The sequence below is a fragment of the Parus major genome, chromosome 1A (assembly GCF_001522545.3).
Source record: "Parus major isolate Abel chromosome 1A, Parus_major1.1, whole genome shotgun sequence".
In the NCBI taxonomy this organism is placed as follows: domain Eukaryota; kingdom Metazoa; phylum Chordata; class Aves; order Passeriformes; family Paridae; genus Parus; species Parus major.
Window position 1 is genome coordinate 7,587,302 of NC_031773.1, and position 14,879 is coordinate 7,602,180.

At 40.8% G+C, this 14,879-nt stretch overlaps 1 protein-coding gene across 2 annotated transcripts in view; it reads left to right on the forward strand.

Moving 5' to 3' along the window:
- SEMA3D (semaphorin 3D) overlaps positions 1-14,550 on the forward strand; it is a 134,957-nt gene extending 120,407 nt beyond the window's left edge. For both annotated transcript variants that reach the window (XM_015627970.3, XM_015627969.2), the window contains exons 17-18: positions 1,819-1,958; positions 11,562-14,550. In XM_015627970.3, coding sequence (XP_015483456.1) covers positions 1,819-1,958; positions 11,562-11,975 — 554 coding nt within the window. In that variant the 3' untranslated portion in view covers positions 11,976-14,550. The remainder of the gene's footprint in view (positions 1-1,818; positions 1,959-11,561) is intronic.
- The last annotated feature ends 329 nt before the right edge of the window (positions 14,551-14,879 follow it).

Below are 14,879 nucleotides of genomic sequence, written 5' to 3' on the forward strand. Positions count from 1 at the left end.
GGCTGGGCAGGGAGCATGCCATCTCTTCTCTGCCACTCAGGCCCCAAGGCTGAGCTGCAGCTGCCAAACCAGCCCCTTCCCCTTCCCACAGCTACTTAAATACTCCTGTTATTAACAGGAACCTACCCCCTTCTCCCTGCCCGCTTCCCCTCCCTTTCCCACTCCCTCTTTTCAGATGCCAAAGGGTCTGGCTGCTCCTCTGGCATCTGCAGCCCTTCTCTCTCAGCGAGCACTGTCAGTATGAAACCCTGTGGTTACACAGCAATCTCTGTGGCAGCATAAAATAAATGAATAGCATTCAGACCCAAGCGTGGCTTTGTCTGGGGTTCTTCTAGCTGCTTATTAAAGTGAACAATCCAGACAAAACAGTATTGATTGTATCACCACGTTGAACACTGGCTTTGGGACAAGCCATCCCTTCCCACTGATCTCCGGTTATTCTGTGCCGCTGCGGTGCTGGGTGCCTGCTGCAGACCTCAGTGGGAGGCAGTGCAGAAATCAGAGCTTCTTGCCACAGGATCAAAGCCTCAAGTCTGTTGTACAGTGTAGAGGGCTCTGATTGTACGTGTGTGCTTGCAGACATAGTTAAAAAGTCAGGGTAAGATCTCATTTCCATCAAAGTCAATGACAAAACTCTGTTCATCCCAAGGGTCAGAATTTCCTTGCTTGCTGCTTGCCATGATTCTCCAAACACTGATATCTGAGACTGTGCAAAGCTCAGGGTTATAGAAACCCCAGCAGAAAGGCTGAAAGTGTCACATTTTCCTGGAAGGATAGATTCTGGAAGAGTTAGCTTTAGTAGACAAACCTACAGTCTTGTAGCACAGAAATTGATATTAATTCTTTGCCCTGACATAGATAAAATAGTAATTTTATCCACCGGGGAGTGATTCCTGTGTGCTGTAAACCCATGAAGCTGACCTTTGTCACTCCAGGCTCTTGGCTTATTTAGGCCATTTGCTGTAATTAGTAATATTATGGTCCCCAAACTTATTTATATTCAGTGCTCTGCTGTGTGTGGTTCTCTCCCACACTTTGTTTGCTGAAAGAAGTTGTTTGGCTCTATGGAAATCTCAGTGGCACAGGGAAATAATGCAGAGATCTCAAATTTCTGTAGATCTCATACAGGTACTTGTTAAATTGAAAGCATGTTCCAAAATTGTTTTAATTTTGAAATGGAGCTAACTTTTGATTTAGGAGATACCATTTCTTTCACCTTCCATTCTGTTATTCACAAGGCATAAGAAACAGCTTTAGTCTCTTGCTAAGGTAGATAAGACACAGATGAGACAGACTAGAAAGAAAAATGAAGATGCAGAGACTAAAAATTACTCAGTCAGAGTTACAGACGACCAGGGAAGGATTTCAGATCTCCTCATGGCTCCTTCAGTGCTTGCTCTGAAACATACACTGAAGGGAGGCAAATTTGAGTTTTCTTTATCCCTGTGACTCCTTTGGGTGAACAAACCAGACCATACAATCTAATTTCAGCAGATTTAGATCAGGTTTAGTAGTTGTATTACTTAAAGGAAAAATACAGGTCAGATTTTAAATTCCTCATAGGTGAAAGCCCCAACTTTAAAATGGAGCAAGCTCATGATACAGATTTTATTGACCTCTTTAAAAACCAGTTGCACTGAAGGAAGGTTAGCAGCCGCCTCTAAATCCTTATAGTTATAGTTTAAGCTAAAAGTGAAGTTTCCTTTTGTGTTTTTATAATTCACTCACTCTTTTAGCATCTGTTCCAAATCAGGCTGTTTTCCCATTGCTTTAAAAAGCAGGTCAGGGTTAATCTCCTGTACCATGTTTGCTTTCCAGGCATTAGTCATGAAACTGCTGATGAAAAGGTGATTTTTGGCATTGAATTTAATTCAACTTTTCTGGAATGTACTCCTAAGTCCCAGCAAGCCTCTATTAGGTGGTATGTTCAGCGCTCTGGAGAAGAACATCGAGAAGAGGTAAGTTATAATCATCAAGGCAGGTTTCCTCCATAGAGAATTCAGCTGAGCACTGAGAGGCAGGAATTACTGGGACTAGTTGATGTTTTACTTTTCCCTGCCTCACCTTAGGTATCACATAGCATTCTGCTATCACCATTTGGGGCTTGCAGTGGGGAAGAGAGCAGCCATTTGCACTGTATCATAAGCATATTTTGATATTTATTTTGACTTACCTGCTCATTCTATTAAAAAAAATTAAAAAGGGAGATAATATAGATCAGTGATAAAAAGTCAAAGCAGTTTTGTCCCCTAATTAACACATCTGCTTCTGTAGGTAAAAGTATGATCATAACCCTATCTGTCAATAAAATCTCAGCTCTATTTAGGGTCTGATTGTTTTCCCTTACCATGTTAAGCAGTGTAGCTAAGAATTGCATGTATGGTTTGCTGCTTCTCTCCGTCTCTCCCCAGAGGAGGAATGGTCTGTGTGGTTAAAAGGCTTTTTATTTGCTTTTTTCTTGTTAGTGGAGTTTGAGATTTTTTGCTTAAATGGCACTCTTCACTGATGCAGAGAATTCAGGTTAAGGATTGCTCCTTGCATCTGGTGTAGAAAGCAGTGAGATTTGTGCTGGCCCTTAATTCCTTTGGGATGCAGCTTTGGGGTCCTCACTGATGGAGAAGCTCTGGAGAAGCCTCCAGGTCGCTGCAAACCCCTTTCACAATTTCCTGATGATTTCTCTCTGATCTAGTGACAAAGGGACTCTCCAACATGACTAAAAGGTCAGTGTCCTGGGACTGGTTTGGACTGTGTTTGTGAGTGAGTTTCAAACCTCAGGAGTTTTCATAGCCTTTCTCTTACATGAGTGATTTTGTGTTTGAGGCCAAGTCCTGCTGTGATGGCAACCACGGCAACAGGGAAGGAGAAGGGAAATGAGCTGCCCTTTCAAAGGATCCGGTCCCAGGTGCTAGATATGCTTTTCTGTTAAATGTTCATCCAAGTCAGAAATTAGTTTAAATGACAGGAACTATCAAACATACAACAGGTCTTCCACTTTCAGTGATAATTCATCCTGTGAGATTTCCTGAGTGCAGAGAACATTGTGGTCCTTTCCAAAGGCTGGGGAGATTCAGGCCAGGGCAGGTGTCTTTGAGAGAATCACCTCTGGCTGGGATGTGACACATGGTAGTCACCCCAGATTTGCAGCCCTGGTTGTGTCTTGGCTCAGAAAGCCAGAGTTAGGGGATACTTCTCATTCCCTACCAGATAAGACAAAAATCTACAAGGCTATATATTGACTACAAGACTTCAGCACTTTTAATTTATTCCACTTCTCTTACACATATTTTGGATTGACAAAACTTTTTTCCTCTGCTGGGGGAAAAAAAAAGCTTAATTAATTTTTAGACAGGTGCATTAACACCAAAAGAAAGAGATTACTACTTTGAAATAATACCTGTAACCCCCATTATAGCCCATATGTGGGGAAAAAAAATGTCTTCTGATCAGATGGCCAAGCACCCTCCCAGCCACAGGAGGTTGAAATGCACACCCAGCTAAAAGTGTATTGGAATTTAAAGACCTACAGTCATTCATTTTACTGAAATGGAGTTACCTTTACTCTCCTGTACAGCAGACTCTGCTCACCTTCCCTAAGGCAGCAGTTTGTAAATGATAATTGATCAGGGAAACAAGTAAAGTACTTTCTTAATCCTTACTGTGTGTTTAAGACTAATTTTAAAGTAAATTTAAGCAGATAGTTAACAGGTTTCTGACTTGGGGGACAGGAGGAGGGCTGTTTGTTACTGTTTGTCTGTTCTTGTGTGTGGGGTTTTTTTTTTTTCTGAATGAGAAGTTATGTCAAGTTTTGAGAAGACTCAATCATTTTAAAAACAATGTATTGCAGCTACACCATGAACTACAAACTTTGTGTAAATGAGCCAGTTCTTTGTGTAGAACGTAATATTTCTATATCATAATAGATTACACTTTCAAGACTTAAAAGCCTCTTTTGAAGGGCTGCTTTTGAGTCTTTATCTGTGCCAATTTAAGCAAAAAGATATTATCAGTTGATTTTCTCATAAATCACAGGTTCAGCTAGGCCTCTGAAGGTCATGAAACCAAACTCAAGCTGTCTTTCATGTTTGATTGTAGAACAAACGGCAGGTCAAATCAACTTTTGAGCAAATTTACGGCATGCTAAATGTGTATAGCGTAGCCTAAATTTAGGCTGTGCTTTTTCTTGACACACTTTGAATTTCCGAGAGGTTTGTTGTGGCAGTGGCCTGGCCCCTCTTAGTTGTTCTGAGCCAAATGCCACTTACCCAGGCCTGGTGATGTTCGATACTGCCCAGCATGCCAAGGATGTTAAGGTTGGGAGGGAGTTAGGGAATGTGTGCACATGTGTGGTGGCATCAGAAGCCCCAGCAAACACACAGAATTCATCTTAGCACATTAACAGCAATGTTTACTGGGCTTACTCTGTGTACACAGTCTGACATCTGTTTCCATGAGAAAAGTAAATCTTTTCTAAAAGGCTGGATTAACCTCTGAGGCAAATTTAGTAGAAAATTTGAAGGAGAAATGTGCACAGATTTTCTACAATATTAATGTTAAAAGTAGGCAAAGAGCTTTTGCCACACATAGTGCCTAAAACCACAGCAGTGCCTCTGTGATCTAGTTTTTGTAAAAATCAGCTCTTGAGGTGGTTTGGAGGGTTTTTGGGGGGTGTTTAAGTTGTTGGGTTTTGGGGGTTTTTTTCCATTCTGAAGATAATAGCCTATAGAAATGCATATGCACACATTGATGATTAGATTAGGTCACTTATGTATAAGTTTTGTTTGAAGCTTGCCAGAAAATTCTAATAATAACAATTTCTAATATTTTGACCCAGCTTAGTTTCAGGATCCTAAGAAATTGAACTCCTGAACAAACTAGTTTTTTATATATTTTATTGCTAGATATAATTTTTAAAGAAACAAAAAAAAAAACCCCTTTTTGTTTACTTTTTAAGGTAACTATATTCATGTAGAAATTACATGTTTTCAAATGTGTAAAGTTAAATTCCATTTATGGATCCCTAAATGATTGAGCAGGTCTGTAGAGATGCTGAACAATCATTCCTCCTATTTGATGGAATAAGTGTGAAGTGGTTAAAATGTTAATCCCTTGATAATTTGCAGATCCAAAAATTGAGGTTTCCAGGTTTTCTAACTTGACTTACCAGTGAAAATGAGTTCATCAATATGAAAACCTGATTGGAGACCTTCCTAGAAAATCCAGAGAGCAGAGTAATTGACTTTCTTTTCAAAATACGTCAATTTGACAAAAATACCATATGTGACAGAAACAGTGAGGTCATATTTAATGTATAGCTTGATCTTTGCTCAACCAATTCATTACCATAACTTTTCCCATTACAATTATATTTTCTGCTCTCTCTGTCTCCCTTCCTGCAGCAGATTTCTCAAATAACACTGTGCATTCTTTTAGTGCATGTCTTAGCAGTGTAACTTATTGTGATGACGATACCATGCTTTGCAAATGACTCCACGCACCTGGAACTTAGGTTACGGACTTTTAGTTCCAGGGCTGGAACTGTAATGTCTCAGTGAGTCTTTAAACTTGGCTTTACAAAGAGATGGCTTTGCACTGTCCCAGACATGCACTGCAGCTTCCTGAGGGAAGGGAAAGGGCAAAGTCCAGACTAGATGGGAAGCATTTGGCCCAGCAGGATGTCCCCGACATTTCACCCTTAAGGTCATGGTTCAGAATGTGACTTCCAGGCAGAGCAACCTGTGGGGAGGGACAGGATCTCCTGTGGTACAGAAGCTGTCACCAGGTCATTTTGCTGCCAGTGGGAGTACATTTCCCTGTAGTTCAGGGCTCTTTTAAGGTCAGGAGTCAAATATCTAGTGCTTTTGTGGTTAGTGTTGCTCACGCAATTGATCATGTTTGTTCCTGTGCGTGCGGCGTTAGTCACTGGGATGACGAAGAGTGTTTCAGTGCCTGGAGTTCATAAAAAACTCTGGGGACGTCATCTGTTCATAGTGACTTAAACTGCTGAAGCTCTCTGAAGCTTTAAACAGATACTAGTTATTTCTCAAGAAAAAGTCCTGTGTTATTTTATGTATATAATAAGTGTCACTCCTGCAAAAAGTGAATGTGTGGCTCCCTACAAAGGCATTAGTTTTGGTGCCTTGTTGCTCTCAAAAGCATCAGCAGCTCTGCTTTAAGCTGCACTTCACCCCAAGTCTCCTGTGGCTCCCAGTCTGCCAAGCTGTCACCCCAGCAGCAGGGGACAGAGCAAACCATATGGTCGAAAGTGACAGAATAGGTGCAGACCGCTTTTAAGTTTCTCCTTTCTGCTCTGCTCATACCTGGTGGTGAAAATAAATCCACCATGGTGGATTTATTCATGGTGACACTCCAGTTTCTCCTTCACTCATTCCACATTCCTGCCCCACAGCTCAGACTATGTTTCCCTGTTGGACAAAGCATAAGGACTATCTGATATTTTGAGCTGGACCCACTTTTGGACAGGACGTTTTACAAGGCACACAGCATTGTAACCCAGTTCCCCCATCAGAGCAGGGAGATGTTTTTTCAGTCCATATTTTAGGCATTTTTTTTCAGTTTATCCAAGACAAATTTCCAAATATTTTTGCATCTGGAGGTTTTTGCATCATTATGGCAACTTTCTTTGTTACAAACATCTGGCTTAGCAGAATCTTAAGAAAAAAGGCCACAGATTCAGTGCCAGCCCTGAAATCTAAGAGCTGGGTGATGGCTGAATAAGGCAGAAGATGCACAGCAAGGACTGAATTCCAGTAGTACCTTCTGTTGGGGGAGTGTAATTCGATGTTTGAATCTTTAGGTCAATGAGAAAGAAAGTCAAGAGAGTTGGGAAAAAGAGATTGATTTTGCAGCCTAAGGACTACATGCTTTCATTCTTTTATTTTATTATATAACTCATTGCATTTTTTTTACCTTGAGTGTCTTAAGTCAGACTAATACTTTCAACAGTTTCATGGGGAAAGAAGAGAACTAACTCTGAACTGAGTGACATTTCTGATTTGATTTGGATATGTTGGAGAAGTGACAGGAATAGAGGAGTTTAAGGTTTAGTCTCAGAGTAAGCAATAAACTTCACCTTGAAACTAATAGGAATCATGCATTTCCATAATGACATTGTATCAGCAACACATTCTTCATTTTTCCTGAGGCTGTTGGTAAATAAAAAAAGATGTTAAGAAAAAAGAAATTAACTGTACAGCTGTGTTGTAGTTAAATTATTATTTTCCCATACAAGAGAAACAGTCATGTGTAACAATAATGTCAGAAAAACCCTGGAGTGATCTTTATTTCCAGTCAAATTATGAGGATGTAAAAGAGAACAATAGAAAAACAAAGATGAATGTGAATTATCTGCAAATGTTCCTCATTTTCTTTTCTCCCTCTCTCAATTTGTTCAGGGGTTGCAGCTAACCCATGATTAGTCCAGCTTTACCTCTAACATTTTTTCACATGTTGATTAATGAGGGAAGGCAGGCTTTGAAGCCACTTTCTTCTCCCAGACAGGTGCAGTGTTTTAACTGTGAAAGAGTTGACATGTGAATTATTTGTAGAGAGGGAGCCATCTAAACACATCATTAGCAAAGGACAAAAAGCATTGACCTAACCTGGTGCCACAGCACTTTCAAATCCTTGGTGTTTTCCAACTTACTGATTGCTTAAAGATTTGCCCTCATTATTGGCAATACTTATTTTTTTCTCCATTGTTAAATTCAGGTTGTGAAAATCAAGTGTTAGGTTTGCACTTTGTCATACATTTTCCCTTTTGTCATACATTGCCAGTATCTATGGCATGTACCATAATTCAGGTAATGTAATTTTTGGAAAACTTACATGCTTCTCATAAAGGATGAAGGTACAGTTGTTGATACAATCTCGTCAAAAATCTGCCCCCATTTCAGCAAGAAAAGAAAGCTATTGGTAATCAATTACTTTAATTTCTGTGATTTTTAAATTGTTTCCTATGGAACAAAACTATGTCTCTCCTTTTAAAGTTTTATTGTATGCTCAAACTTAAGGACATGTCAGCAAGCTTCTATAAATTTAAGCATGTGTATTTCTGAATTGTTAAATCCTATTTAGAAATATTTTAGAAGAGTTACTGATTTTGACATGGTGGGGGGTGAAACAGTGAATCCACAGTTGAACAAAATAAAATTTCTTTTATCTAAGTAGTCTTTTAACTTTCCTCATAATTTAATAAAGTACATTTTACATCTATAGGTCAGGAACCAAAGACCACATTAAACATTCAAGGGAAAGGTTAAAGATCTACTACCAAGTAATGAAATGCCAGGTGTTTATGAAACTCCAGAGTCCTGTGGGGAGGAAAGCATAGAGGAAAGACAGGAGGAGTTCTGAACCTATGGGTAAAACAACATAAACAGGATACCAAAAAGAGAAGTGAGGGGGGAAAGCAGTAATGAAGTGTTTCTCAATATGTGTGAAATCGGAGCCATAATTTCATCCTGCCAGAGGATAAGAAAGGAATGAACAATGAGGGCACAGAGAAGGAGGTGACAGTCACCCTAAATCAATATCCAAGGTTAACACAGGACACTGTGTAGGAGCACTGCTTCATTAAAAATAGGAGTCATGATGGGCTGGGATTAAGGGACATAACCAATTTAGACTTCTACCTTTATGTGCATTATCCCAAGGCAGAGAGGGGTACAGCTCCATCAGTTAACACGTTTATGACTAAAAAGTGATGACTGTCACACAAATGGCAAGGAGTTAAGAGTAGCGGGGTGCTGGATTTGGGGGTCCAGCAATCTTTCCAAGTTTAGATCTGCCATTATTCTGCCTTTCTTTCACTGAAAAGAGGCAAAGCCCTAGGGAGGGCACTTTGGACTGGCACCCAGCCAGCCAGAAGAGCCAGCTGGAGCCCTTCCAAGTGTGGGAGGTGCACAGCTGTCAAGACGCTCTAGACTACAATACTGGCAGAGCCACCGGCAGGCAGATGCTACTGCTGCGATTGCATCAAGCCCCGAGCTCAAAGACATCAGTCCTGTTTTCACTCAAACAATGTGGGAACTTGGTCTTTGCAGAATGCTTATGAAACCCAAATGTCTGGAAGTTAGCTGCTTCTTCCCATGCTTTTCCCTCAATTTCGCAAACTTGGATCTTCATGTTGACATGAAGTCTGGGCAGAAGAAAGGGATTTCCTTGTCGAGTTGCAAAAGCCAGGCCTCGAAGCACTTCCACCTGGCCCCTGCTCCTGCTACTCTCTGTGGAGCACAGCAACACAAGGAAACACCTGCCCTAGACATACTTCTGCCTAGAGCTCCTTATTTGCAGATTCTTTTGTAAATTTTATGCTCCTGTTTTTACTGTAAAAAAGGAACATTTACTTGGAGTGAAGTGTCACTAGCTGATGCAGTTGAGGACTAGTGCCCTGTTCTGTGGGTTCTGTGAAAGAAGAGCAATCTAGTTTGTCTCCCTGTTACCTTCTGTGCAAGTGCTTGTGGCTTGACCCTAATTTCTCTGGTTTAAACACAGTGTGGTAAATCAGAAGTAGCTTGTGCTCATTTGGCACCTGTTGTCAGGACAATCAATTTTCCAGGAATTTCCTGAAATTTGTATAATTTCACACTCTGGGTACTGAGTAGACATGCTTATATACAGTTTACAAACAATGAAACTAAAGCTCCCAACACCAACAACTGGGGTCAGGAGCCAAAAAATACTTGGCCAGAGAAACAGGCAACCAGAGCTACAATCTGACCTTCTTTTGTAGCAGCTGATTTCTTGTGTCTGCTGCTCTCATATCCGTGGCAGTACACAGGCCTGTATCCATCCATGCAGATGACTTGCCTACATACCTGTCTAATCCATGTTACTGAAGATTGTTACAGCTGAAGCAGTAGGAAACAAAAGTCTCTGTCTCAGGTTGGATTATATTTATGTGTGTTGTTTTTTCTGGAGAGCTCAATATGGTCTCTCAAACTTTTTCATGATTTCAAAGTCATTGTCATAGAAACTTAGAAAAGGGTAAAGCTAAAAGCCCTGGAAGGTCATCTCATCCATCTCTTTGCTCCAAGAGACTCTATTATGATAAAGTACTAGTGAGTTAGAATCATAACAGATGGAGAATCATATGTATGTATAAATTTTTTCCCATGGAGTAGCAGAGGGAATTGTGTGCAGATTTTTTACATAAAGAAACAGTGTGTAGCTTACCCACTGTGAATAAATCTAATTTAGTCATCTTTATGCCTCCCTGATCTTCATCCTCTGAAGTTTGCTGGAGGGTCAGATGTGCACTCGGGGAAATTTTGCAGATTCTGTGTTGGTTCTTTCTGCCCCCAGACCCCCCCTTCTCAAACCCACTACCCAGCCTTAAGCTCCAGTTTTCCCCCTTGGCAGTGATTCCACCAGCAGAGCCGAGGCTGCCTCCAGCAGCAGCGCAGGTCTGTGGGTGCAGCTGTGCTGCAGCCTCTGTGTGGCAGCAGAACACAGCGTGCCTGGGAGGGAACAGCCTGGGACAATCCGGCATCATTTTCAAAGGAAATGCTGCTGTTGGACGTCAGGAGTAAAGGCTCTGCTTTCTACTTCCACCTCTGCTACTAATCTTTATATGGTCTTTGGCAAATCACTTACCTTCTATGTTTCCCAGATGCAAAAATACTTAGGTGCCTAGTACCCCATCCCGTTTTTTTGGTTTGGTTTTGGTTTTGGTTTTTTTTTTGAGGGGCAGGACACTATTTTTTGATTTTGGTTATTTTAGAAATAATTTTCAGATTACCAGAAAGGTAATTTACCTGACAGTATTAGTCGTCTAAGGTACACCTTACTTTTAACATGTGGGTTTTTTTAACACATGTATTTTTAAAAATATTTCTATTCGTAAATTAAATTACACCTCCATGCTGTCAGACTTCAGCTCCCACTTACAATCTTATTCTTTTGTTTAGGGTTTTTTAAATTCTTATTTTTCTCAAAGTTATTCTCCACATATCTTAGCAGTGAAAGAACTGTACTTTGTTGTATCCATCCAGTCTTATTGCCTGCTTTTAATCACATCTTAGTGAGTCAAAGCCAGGATCAACTTCCTTTTGTAAAACTTGGTTGAAGATCAGAAACACAGCATTTCACTGGAAAATCAGTAGTAGTACTCATATTCATTGTAACAGGGCCTCAGCACTGCAGATATATACAGGCACTCTGGTATTTTGGGTGTATTACAGATACCTCAAAAAGAGCAGTTAAAAAAACGAATGGGATTTGTAGCAGTACATAGCTTCCCTTCCTTGGAGAAGGCAGCCACACTCACTGCAGTGTGGTGTGATGAGTGTTGCTGTCTGTCCTGTCAGCTGTACAGCATGTGTCTTTTGCTGCTGCCTGCTGAGTGTCCGTGATCCAGATGTTGCAGTTAGGAACAGGACTTGGGCCTTGAAGGAGCTGCTGGTATCTGTCCCAGAGGCCCCTGGGGATATGGGCTCCATGTCCCAGCCAGGCCTTGTGTCCATCTCACCATAGCACTGACACACATCTCATCTTGACAATGAGACTCACCTCCTGTGTTCTTTTCTTTTCCAACCCCACAGCTGAAGGCTGATGAAAGGATCATTAAAACGGAGCATGGGCTGCTGATCCGCAGCTTGCAGAGGAGGGACGCAGGAGCCTATTTTTGCAAAGCCCAGGAGCACACCTTTGTCCACACCATCGTGAAGCTGAATTTAAACGTCATCGAGAATGGACAGATGGAAAGCACTCAGAAAACTGAGGACGAGGAGGGCCGGGTGAGGGATTTGCTGACGGAGTCCCGGCTGAGGTACAAGGACTACATCCAGCTCGTCAGCAGCCCCAGCTTTAGCCTGGATGAGTACTGTGAACAGATGTGGCACCGGGAGAAGCGGCGGCAGCGGAACAAAGGTGGTGCCAAATGGAAGCATGTGCAGGAGATGAAAAAAAAGCGAAACCGAAGGCACCATGAGCCAGCCAGGCCACCATCGACGTAGTTTGTAAATGCTATTTAAAGAAAGGACATTTTCCATTAAAAAAAATAAAATACTGTGTTCTGGTTTTGTGCATCTTGCCTATGAATTAGTACTGCTTCTTCTTGAAATCAGAAAACTTACCATCACTATTAATCTGTGTGAGAATGTACAGTGGGATTCAATGACAAATGACATGTTCCTTATTGGAATGCCACAAACCAGGCAATAATTTCAAATGCATTCATTAAAAAAGAAAAAGTGTACACTTTTAGCTAATTTCTGGGTAGCCTTAGATGGTGTGAGCTGTGTTCTTTACTTCCTGCATAATTTTCACATAGGGTTTAGTGTTTGTGTTCCCATATTAACATTTGCTGCCACATTCCACCCCAGAGGTGGCTACATTTCAGGGGAAGGCAGATGTACTTCTAGTTCTTTGGCATCTTTCTGAATAAGAAGCATGGTAGAAATGTGTGACAGATCTGCAAAAATACCCACTAATTTACCCACTGGGCCTGTATACAGGCACGCGGGTAGGGTTTGCTAGCACAGAGAGGCACAGCAAAAAATCAAATTAAGTTTTGGCTTAGGCACAGCATTCGTTCTCCCCCATAAAAAAGAGAAAGTATAATCATAGTTTAAGAGGGGGGAATTACCAAGCATTTCTCGTTAGTGTTTGAGTAGCCACCAGTTTGCAGTCCATCTGCTGAAAGGAAATGTTGACTCTAATTGAAATTGCCACCAAGATGCTTGGGAATAAATTTCCTAAGTGGTCCATGGGAGGTATGTGCACAAATTCTATTAACAAATAATGGGACTCCTGCCTGCACCTCTCCTATGTCTCTAAAGGTTTGACTCTGTTTCTCTGGCCCTTTGCTGGCTTGGTTTTATGCAGAGGAAAAGAAAATTAAAAGACAACAACAAGGCTAAAATGAAAGACGATGAGGGAAATATGTAGTGGCTGAGACCAGTGCTCTTGACACAGAGCTGACATTCCTCAGATGTGTGTATTCTTTGGGATTTTTTCTCAAAGGTCTTATGTATTTTTAAGTTGAAAATTTGCATTGTTGGAATTAATACTTTTATTATAATTAAATAAGAGATGTCCACGTGTAAATAAAACTTGTAAGTTAGAAATTTGCTGTATACCATAATTTCATTTGTAAAGTGTTCCTTGTTCCTTGGTTTATATTTTGGGTTTAATAATGTAAATTTTTACACCTAAGTAAGAAATCCTGGCCTCATCCTTGTCTGTTTTACATCAATATTATTAAATTAATTTTATTCCTGATATGCAGCAACAAACACGAGCTCAAAATCAGGCCTAGTCTCTTCTCTCATGAGTCACAGCCCCCCTCTCTTCCATCTAACCTCCCTCCGTTTTGCCTTTCACGCCTTTTTGAGTGTGAAATGACAAATTAGCCACTTCCTCACATGGAAGACAGCTTTGATGGATACCAAAATGACAGACTTTACTTGTTTCTCATGCATTCTACAGATCTTGAGAGCAAAGTCTGTGGGAAACCCGTGCAATTGATGTGCACCTCATTAAGGGACCAAAACTGTTGGCTCTGAAGCCCTTGCCCGTGCTGGTGTTTGCGTGCTCATTCAGTCACAGATCTAAAATTGTGAAGGTCCAATTTGCATCGTTGTTCATTTCCTCTGTGTTGAAAGTCGGGTATGGCGAAGTGTTCGTCAGATTTCAGAAAGGAATCTCAGCTTACCCACATTTCTTGTAAAACCCAAAAGCTGCATTTGCATGTGCTGTACAAAAGCCAGCGATACCATATGTCATTAATTTTAGATGCTTTTTTAATAGGAGATGTATGAGTTAATTAGGAGATACTAGATAGCATGCGTACAATGCTTTGATAGTGTAAAGCACCGAGTGCTAAATATTATGAAATACATCTGTGGGGAGGAGGGAATTTCTCAGCACAGGACCTTTAATCAGCAGAAAGACTGATGCTGAAGATACTAACCAGTCATACAGTACTTTGAGAACATGCAGAGAACTTTTTGGCATTTTTGCTGCAAAATAATGTAGACCAGGCATTTCACAAGAGGCTCATCAATTTGGGTACCTTGATTTTAGGGCCAATTAAGACTACTTAGGGAAGGTATGGGGGGTATTAAACTACTACGCAGGGATACTTAATATTCTTGGCTGGAAGATTATGCTGTCACCATACAGAACCTGCTTAGTTATTCTTTATTAGATTTTTATCACTCCAGAAAGTTCCATTTTACTGGCTTGGGCATAAGGGAAATGAGTGGAACCACACCAAGGCTATGGAATGGCTGCATTCACAGGCACTGGCAAAGGGTCCTCTCTTCTTCAGTGGTGACATGGTACTTCAATTGACAGCTCCCATCACGTGTTTGCCTACTTCATAAAAAAGCAAAGCAGGGTCTTTTTTCATACTTTTTCTCCTCCATGAAAGCGAAATAATCTGATTTTTTTTGGGGTATGATTTGCGGTTTGTATTCTACAAATGAACCCCCCTCCAACTGATTTTAGTAGAAATCTGGGATAAGGGTCTCCGTACTGGGAACATTCAAATTAAATGGTTGAATTAAAATGTTATTGCTCTTAAAATCTACTTTCATTTCTTTTATTTCAAATGTTCTTGCAATGAGATTCTTCTTAAAGAAATGACCTCATCAGTCTGGAGTACAGTGGTAGCATAAAAGCCCAAGTGAGATATAAGACCTCTTCCATCATGGGAAATAAATTCAATATTCTGCAAACCAGTGTGTTGCACTGGGTTCATGCCACCCTGGGGAACATATTTTAATAATCCCGCATAGATAAAAATCTGCGGTTTGATACACTGGGTAAAAAGAATGCTGTAGCTGGCAGGGGTAGCACATCTCATAAGGTGCAGGTAATACACATGCAAGGAAGCCAGAGGACCTTGGAGACCA